Source organism: Garra rufa, chromosome 12, assembly GCF_049309525.1.
Source record: "Garra rufa chromosome 12, GarRuf1.0, whole genome shotgun sequence".
NCBI classification, from domain to species: Eukaryota; Metazoa; Chordata; class Actinopteri; order Cypriniformes; family Cyprinidae; genus Garra; species Garra rufa.
Window position 1 is genome coordinate 5,102,228 of NC_133372.1, and position 9,618 is coordinate 5,111,845.

Below are 9,618 nucleotides of genomic sequence, written 5' to 3' on the forward strand. Positions count from 1 at the left end.
TACGTGCAGATTCGGGCATTGCAGCCACCTTACGTGCAGACTTGGGCATTGCAGCCATCTTGCGTGTATAGTGCTGGGCCGCGATCTGCAGTACTGGGCTGAGGGAGACTATGGAACTTTGGAGGATGTTAGGGTGTTCAGGGCGTGGCAGGTGGTCTGAGCCGTTGGAGCGGTATGTCGCAGTTCTTGGCTTTGGGTGAGCTGGCGCGATGTGGCGTGTTTCTGAGGGGACTGGACGATGCGTCTGATTAGTATTCTCTATCTGTTCTACTTCGAAATTAGAGCAGTTTAAATAAAGAATGAAATTGACCAATTCAACAAACGGGAAATCGTGATCAGGGATTTCGCATCGGATAGTATCCTTATCCAGTCCCGACAGAAACACAATGCTGAGAGTGGTATCGGGCCAGCTCACCAGATGGTACAGCTCAATGAAATCTGCCACATACCGTTCCAACTCTCGTCCACCCTGCCGCAAACTCCATAGTCGATCCACAGCCGTCATGTTTCGGTGTCGTCTTCTGTCACGTGTTGCTGGGAGATGAAGAGCCAGAGAGAAGAAGTTTCAATCAAACAATGTGTTTTAATAAAGACAAAACGGGAATCCAAAGAAACACAACCATACATAACTTTAAGACGACACAAAGCAAACTGAGAAACAAACGACTTATAAGGGTGAGACTAATTACAAGACCAGGTGCAGACGATAATTAAATCAACACAGAAAGGCAAAGGAAGAAACCAAAGTTAAAGGAGAACTCCGGTGTGATATTGACCTAAAGTGTATTGAATCATGATACCGAGTGTAAACGTACCTTGCATATCTCATCTCGTCTTGTCCACTGCTGTCCGAAATCTGGGGTCAGTTAGCCGATGCTCACAACAGGCTGTCTATGAGAGTGAACAGGGCATCGGAAAAGCCATGTAAATAAATCACTGTTTTACGCCATTTACGAGGCACAAAGTAGCGCCACACTTCATCGGTAGACTTCCAAGGGCCCCAACATTTAAAACGCGACATTGAAAACTCATAAAAAGCACCGGTAGTTTATTTACGAGAAGATTTATACAGACAGTAACGGCAAGAAGTTTAGCGGCCGTCGCCATCTTGAATGTAGTCACGTTAAGTCGAGTGACGAGCAGGAAGGAACGTATCAGGTTTTCAACTTATCAGGTTGTAGTTCCCCTTGACAGGGGGAGACAAAGGGAGAAACCAAAGCAGAACAGTCCAATAAACAAAACACAAGGAGACATGTGACAGCAAAGGGATGAAGGGATATGAATACTTTTGCAAGGCACTGTAATTCCTTTTGTGTCCTGTTTTGCCTCTCAAGGACCCGGGCCCGTATCCCTAAAGATTCTGAGAATCCTCTCAGAGAGCTCCTAACTTAACCTAAAAATTCCTTGCCAGGAGTTTTAGCTTAGAAGTGATTCCAGAACATTTTCAGTGAACTCTGAGCAAGGAACGGATGGAAAATCCTATCTTAGTGAGGAGGTGTGGTTGACCCCGTTGCTAGGTATGAGTCATCATTTCAAAAGCCGTGATTGGTTGATCCTACAAGTTTGATGAAAATGAACTTTTGGTGATAATGAGCAAAGGATGTACCCTCAAATCAATAAACATAATTATACACTCTAATCTTATGCAGACTGTAATTGTAAATAATATTTCACATTCAAGAAAATATCTGGAAAATGAATAGTAAGCTGTAGGGGTTATAGCCTAACATTAGAATCTAAAATATGTGAAAACTTAAGCTCATTACACCCTGTTCAAATAATGATTCGTGTCTTATTTGCTCATATTAATATCCTAGCTGGCATATTTTGTACTTTCACTCCCATATGGACCCCATTGAAAACAAGATGGCCTATCTCAAGGGGCTGTCCTTAATGAAGTAGAAATTGCAACGTTACAACTCAGTGTGGTCTTAACGAGGGTAACACGGCTCAGCTTTTATCAATGTCTGTGATTACTTTCTTCTCTGGTGTAATAGCGTTGTGGCGTCGAGTTGGTGAAGTAATTGCATCTCTAAGGAGATCCACCACAAACATGATTCCTGCACGATCCAATCTGTAGAGTCTCAATAATTCCCTGTCATCCAGTGTTTGCAGGACATCTCTCCTGCCTCCTCTGTTGGCCATTTTGTGCAGCTGCTTAGGGGAACTCCTAAGCCACTAAAAGTCCTCTTCCCTGCTCTTAGCAGATCTCGCCTTAGGAGCCCTTTTAAGCGCTAGGAATCTTGAGGAATAGCTTTTATATTAACTGGGATTTTCGTGTCACTTTTAGGGGAAATTCTAAGAAAACGTCATGACTCTGAGAATTTTCTTAGAATTTGGCCGCTAGGAGCCACTTTTTGCACAAAAATTCTTTAGGGATACGGGCTCTGGTGTCTTTAAAACTTTTTAGGATTCTAATAAAAACAATAATAAACAATAATAAAACAATAATAATTATAATTAATTGTATAAAGTTTCTACCTTGAAAACAGATAACCTTACCCAGTCTTGCATTCATTGTCCTGAGGAAACAGGACATGATTTGTCCTTTGGTTAAAATTTACCATCCTCTTGTTAAGTCAAGAGCTATTACCACAAATATTTAAATACTAGCATTTTACGTCTGGATGACGAAACATTTTAAGTGAGGTTTCATTCGGCTTACAGGTATGTGCCAAAAAAAAAGAGAATATCGAGGGAAAGTCCATTTATTTCAATAATGTTTTTCAAAAAGTGAAACTTGTATGTTATATTAGTTCACTACACACAAAGTGAAATATTTCAAGCCTTTATTTGTTTCAATTTTGATGATTATGGATTAAAGACAAAAAATAAATAAATCCAGTATTTCACAAAATTAGAATATTTCATGTGACCAATAAAAAAAAGGATCTTAAACACATGTTGGCCTTCTGAAAATGTACTGTATTATGTCCTCGGTACTTTGTTGGGCCTCCTTTTGCACTAATTCCAGCATCAAGGCGACGTGGCATGGAGGCGATCAGCCTTTGACACAGCTGAAGTGTTATGGTAGCCCAATTTGCTTTCATATTGGCCTTCAGCTCATCTGCATTTTGGGGTCTCTGTTCCCTCATCTTCCTTTTGACAACACCCCATAGATTTCCAATGGGGTTTAAGTCAGGCAAGTTTGCTGGCCAATCAAGTACATTTTACAATCAAATTCCATGTCTATTAAACCAGGTACTGGTAGTTTTGTCTTTGTGGGTAGTTTTGGCTTTGTGGGCAGGTGCCAAATCCTGCTGGAAAATAAAATCATCATCTCCAAAAAGCTTGTCGGGAGCAGGAAGCATGAAGTGCTCTAAAATTTCCCGGTAGACAGCTGCGTTGTTTTTTATCAAGTCCACAGTCAATGGACCCACACCAGCAGATGATATGGCTCCCCAGTCCATCACTGACTGTGGAAACTTCACACTGGACTTTAAGCATCTTGACTTTTGTGCCTCGGTCATCCTCCAGACTCTGGGACCTCGATTTCCAAATGAAATGCAAAATTTGCTTTCATTTGAAAACAGGACTTGGGACCACTGGGCAACAGACTAGTACCTTTTCTCCTCAGCCCAGCACAGACACTTCTGACGTTGTTTTTTGGTTCAGGAGTGGCCTGACGCATGGAATTCTCCAGCTGTAGCCCATGTCATGTAGACGTCTGTATGTGGTGGTTCTTGATGCAGCACTGACACCAGCCTCAGTCCACTCCTTATGAAGCTCCCCCAGATTTCTGAACCACTCTTGCTTGACAATCCTCTCAAGGCTACAGTCATCCACTTGTGCACTAGTCCACTTGTTTTCCGGCTCTGTGAGCTCTGTGCTCTGTGAGCATCCAGCTTCTTTTGCAATTGCCTTTTGAGACTTTTCCTCCTTATGGAGGGTGTCAGTGATGGTCTTCTGCACAACCGTCAAGTCAGCAGTCTTCCTCATGATTCTGAAGCTTACTTAGCCAGACTGAGACAATTTAAAGGCTGAGGAAACATTTTGCAGGTGTTTTGCATTAATTAGCTGACTAGATGGGGACACAGGGAGCCTACAATGTTGATATTCTAATTTTGTGAAATACTGGATTTTTTTGTTTTGTTTTAATCTTTAATCCATAATCATTAAAATTGAAACAAATAATGGCTTGAAATTTTTCACTTTGTCTGTAGTGAACGAATACAAGTTTCACTTTTTGAAACAAATTATTGAAATAAATGGACTTTCCCTCGATATTCTAATTTTTGGCACATACCTGTAAGCAAAAAAGATGACAATCAAAGCATTGCAAGTGAACACGTAAGAAACTACAATACCCATGATGCACCAGGAAGAAAACCCGCGCGACGGTCGCACAATAGTGACGTATGAACATTTAGCGGGCAGAATCAAAACCACGCAAGTCGTTCAGAAGCTGTTTACTATCCAGGTAGCTACCGAAACTTACAGGAATAACATCAGTAAGTAATGATGATAAGCTAAGTAAAGTAACCTCATATAATGGTAGATTAAATAATTTGGTTTACATGGGGCGTTTTAGTTGAAAACATCTTGACAAAAAAGAGTTTGCAGTCATAGATAAACGTACGGCTGCTAGTGAATGGAAATGCGCTGTTATTCATGTGTTTTGTGAATGTGGCAAGTGACAGGTGTTAAAAATATAATTTTCTTAGTAACTGTGTCGTGTTCATTTAGACAGTCGTTATGCAGAGACTCAGTCGTCTGAAGCGGGAGCTGCAGCTTCTCAGTGCTGAACCTCCTCCAGGAGTCTCCTGCTGGCAGATTGAAGGACGAGTGGATGAACTACAAGCTCGTCAGTCTGCTCTCGTATGATGCTTAATACTGGCACAGTATCACAATAAATGTTAAACACTGATAGAATCCCTCTTTTGTATTGTTCCTGTTTGATATAGAGATTGTTGGAGGTGCAAACACTCCGTATGAAGGAGGCGTGTTCACACTGGAAATCAACATACCTGAGAGGTGAGACTATTAAATGATCTCAACATCGTTGTGCTCTTTTAATAAAGTGATTTTTGACATGCTGAAAGGATAGTTTACTTATAAATATATTTTCTGAAACTTTAGTCACACTCAGAGCATCCAAGATGTAGGTGAGTTTGTTTCTTCATCAGAACAGATTTGGAGAAATGTAGCATTGCATCACTTGCTCGCCACTGGATCCTCTGAAGTGAATGGGTGCCGTCAGAATGAGAGCTGATTCAAAAAACATAACAGTAATCAACACAGCTCTATCTAAACGTATAAGTCCTCCTACTACATCTGTGTGCATGTCAACTTGTAGGAGGACTTTTACGTGTTTTTCCCAAACCAGGGAAGTGATGTCGCCTTGTAGTTTTTGAGACTAGTAGTTCTCGGGTAAAACGTGTTTTTAAAACACTCATGGTGGACTTACAAATGTTCCGATGCAGCGTTTTGTGAGTACATAACCTATTTACACTACTGTAGAAGTTTTGTAAGATTACTTGCACATTTAGTGGTGCAATTTACGAGATACATCACATGTTCCAAGTACTGCTATATCAAGCCATTCGAAAAACTCTGATATCTCCATAAAGGTAAAAAAACTTCGGATGGGGTATTTAGATGGGCTTCGGAGTGCATAGCAATGAAGTCAAATCTACTCCGAACCATCCCTTTAAGGTGAGACACTGCAGATGAATAGGGTAAAAAAAATAACTTACCCAGTTGATTGATTGCATTGATAATTGCAAAAATTGTATTACAAGTTTTTCAAATGTTAGGTTTAAATATGCAAGTGAGGCTTTATATAGCGAAATCTGCAGTAATTTGCATACATTTCTAGTGCAAAAATCTAAACACTGGATGAAGTCAGTTTCAAAAATCTTGTTTAATTTTTTTTTGACATATTAGAGTCAAATGTTTTTACAGAGGGGATTTTAAGCATCTCATTTTGTAATGCCATAATTCAGAAGAAAATAAACAAACACTATATTATTTACAATGTGGGGGGAATAAAATGTATGAAAGCAAGGAAATTTTATATGAGAACAAATCCCTCTCTTAAAACCTTCAGGATATAAACAAGAATAAAAAATGTAAAGGTGTGTGTAAATGCTACTGAAGTGGAGATGTAGATGTAGAGATGGCTCAGTGTAGAAGAAAAAACTAATTTTGAGAAAACTGCCTTTACAAATTTATATTGTAATTGAAATCTATTGACACAAATTGATAAAGTGCTATAAAAGAAACACTTAACAGTGTCTTTTGGATATTTTCTTTCCACTAGTCTGAAAAGAACACTTTATGAAACACCAAAAATCCCAAAAGCTCAAACTTGACAAGTGCGTGAAAAAACAGCCTTTTTTGCCTGCAGTGTCTCCCCTTAAACAAAAAGCTGCGTGTTTGTAAGAAACAAATCAATCAACCATCAAGATGTTTTTTTTTTTTACTTAAAAACCATTGCTTCTGGTTAAAATACATGTCCTGTATACATAATATTGCTTTCTCCAGTGAAAAAAATAGGTTTTGCCTGAATCAGGGGAGAAAAATGCACAGATCAAGCACTGTTTACAAATATAAACACTCTAAAACAAATAAGTTGAGGGATTTTAATGTGAGAGGACAATAGGGGATGGACTTTTTCACTGGAGGAACCGTTATTATGGATTATGGACTGCTATTTTAGACAGAAGCAGAGGTTTAAAGTTTAAATGGCTTGATGGATTTATAAAATTAAACAAACTTTGATAACCTGAGGTTGAGTAAATCTACAGTGAATTTACTTTTTTGTGTGAACCATTTCTTTTACACTTGCAGGTATCCGTTTGAGCCTCCAAAGATGCGTTTCGTGACACCAATCTATCACCCCAACATTGATAATGCAGGACGCATTTGTCTTGATGCTCTGAAACTGCCACCAAAGGTAAAGACTGAAAAACATAATTGAACCCAAACTCAAATCAATAAATACAGGAGTAATTTTCTTTTTGCAAAAATGTATTTTTTTTTTAATCATTTTGTTGTTTGTTTTAAAGTATGATATACAGTGGGGCAAAAAAGTATTTAGTCAACCACCAATTGTGCAAGTTCTCCCACTTAAAAAGATAACAGGCCTGTAATTTTCATCATAGGTATACCTCAGCTATGAGAGACAAAATGAGGGGGGAAAAAAATCCAGAAAATCACATTGTCTGATTTAAAAAAAAAATGTATTTGCAAATTATGGTTGAAAATAAGTATTTGGTCAAAAACAAAAGTTCATCTCAACACTTGTGTGTCAACAAAGTGATGTTTTGGGGCTGTCGCTGGGCAACAAGGACTTTCAACTCCCTCCAAAGATTTTCTATTGGGTTGGGAACTGGAGACTGGCTTGGCCACTCCAGGACCTTGCAGAAAATCTTCCTGGTTCCTTTGCAGAAAAACAGCCCCAAAGCATGATGTTTCCACCCCCATGCTTCACAATAGGTATGGTGTTCTTTGGATGCAACTCAGCATTCTTTCTCCACCAAACACGACGAGTAGAGTTTTTACCAAAAAGTTCTATGTTGGTTTCATCTGACCATATGACATTCTCCCAATCCTCTTCTGGATCATCCAAATGCTCTCTAGCAAACGTCAGACGGGCCTGGACATGTACTGGCTTAAGCTGGGGGACACGTCTGGCACTGCAGGATTTGAGTCCCTGGTAGCGTAGTGTGTTACTGATGGTAGCCTTTGTTACTTTAGTCCCAGCTCTCTGCAGGTCATTCACTAGGTCCCCCTGTGTGGTTCTGGGATTTTTGCTCACCTTTTCCTGTGATCGTTTTGACCCCACGGGGTGAGATCTTGCGTGGAGCCCCAGATCGAGGGAGATTATCAGTGGTCTTGTATGTCTTCCATTTTCTAATAATTGCTCCCACAGTTGATTTCTTCACACCAAGCTGCTTACCTATTGCAGATTCAGTCTTCCCAGCCTGGTGCAGGTCTACAGTTTTGTTTCTGGTGTCCTTTGACAGCTCTCTGGTCTTGGCCATAGTGGAGTTTGGAGTGTGACTGTTTGAGGTTGTGGACAGGTGTCTTTTATACTGATAACGAGTTCAAACAGGTGCCATTAAAGGCTGCATCAGCGATTCTAGGCTGAAACATAAAGTGTCACATTCAGCTGACCTTTCTTCACGATCCGCTCGCTGCCTGCCCCATAAATCAGCTGTAAAAAAAACCCCCGTGTCTCTGTGGTCAGCCCCTGACGGTGATTGGTTGGAACACTGTTTGTTTTTCTGTGGAATGGTTGGTAGCACCGATTGATTTTTTTTTTGGCATATCTCGGACCCTAGGCTGACCACAGAGAAGCATTTTTTTTACAGCCGATTTATGGGGCAGGCAGCGAGCGGATCGTGAAGAAAGGTCAGCTGAATCTGACTCTTTGTTTCAGGCTTGAAATCGCTGATACAACCTTTAATACAGGTAACACGTGGAGGACAGAGGAGCCTCTTACAGAAGAAGTTACAGGTATGTGAGAGCCAGAAATCTTGTATGTAAGTGACCAAATCATTATTTTCCACCATAATTTGCAAATAAATTCTTTAAAAATTGAACAATGTCATTTTCTGGATTTTTTTTCCCCTCATTTTGTCTCTCATAGTTGAGGTATACCTATGATGAAAATTACAGGCCTCGCTCATCTTTTTAAGTGGGAGAACTTGCACAATTGGTGGCTGACTAAATACTTTTTTGCCCCACTGTAGTTGCAGGCAAAATTATTCAACCCTCCAGAGACTGCAGTAATTTACAAATACAAGCTTTTCTGAGGATCCAGGACTTTATAAATAATTGCATCTATAACAGATTACTGGCATGGTAAAAGTGATGGTCAATATATAATGTGATGTTTTGAGTTTGTAACGGGTGAAAATGTTGCGGCTCCTTTAAGAGTAGAGTTCCGTTCTGTGCACAGTCTGCAGATATATGCCATGAGTTTATGTGTGCGGGTGGCTGTAGGACAAACATCCCAAAGTAAACATCCACATCTGCTTAAGCTTGGTTCAGGGATCAGTCATAGAATATCCTTGAGTGGCCTGTTCAGTCTCCAGATTTTCATTGAAAATATTTGGTTGAATATAGATAACAAAGGATTATCATTGATCTGAAAGGTTCTTCAGTTGAGGAATGAGCAGAGATTGCAGTAGAGAGGTGGCAGAAGCTTCTAAGCACTTCCAAGCAGCGTTTATTGGTGGTTTTAGAGAATAAAAGATTCTGCACCAAATTTTACTTTTGGGGGTTGAATAATTTTGAACATGAACGTTTAGAGCCAATTTGAAATTTATTATAATTCATCAATGTTACGTTCTCAGAATTACTCAAATGTGTGTTAATAAACTTTCTCTAATTGGTTACTAATGCCTTTGTTTAATTGTTTTCATAAATAACTTGCAGGTCAAGACATGATACTAAATTGGTGATACTAAATTTGATAGTATACATTTTTTATGCATATCTGGTGTGTTTGTCAACTGTCACATGTTGATATTCATATGCGTTTTCTTTCAAAGGGAGCTTGGAGGCCATCGCTCAACATTTCTACAGTGCTCACCTCCATACAGTTACTGATGGCCGAACCGAACCCAGACGACCCACTCATGGCTGATATAGTGAGTTTCCCTCTGT

The 9,618-nt window shown here is 39.7% G+C and overlaps 1 protein-coding gene across 1 annotated transcript in view; it reads left to right on the forward strand.

The window, feature by feature from the left end:
- Positions 1-4,378: 4,378 nt before the first annotated feature.
- The window catches only part of ube2t (ubiquitin-conjugating enzyme E2T (putative)), an 8,430-nt gene continuing 3,190 nt past the window's right edge, over positions 4,379-9,618 (forward strand). The window contains exons 1-5 of the mRNA XM_073851779.1: positions 4,379-4,451; positions 4,687-4,804; positions 4,905-4,974; positions 6,793-6,898; positions 9,504-9,616. Coding sequence (XP_073707880.1) covers positions 4,696-4,804; positions 4,905-4,974; positions 6,793-6,898; positions 9,504-9,616 — 398 coding nt within the window. The 5' untranslated portion in view covers positions 4,379-4,451; positions 4,687-4,695. The remainder of the gene's footprint in view (positions 4,452-4,686; positions 4,805-4,904; positions 4,975-6,792; positions 6,899-9,503; positions 9,617-9,618) is intronic.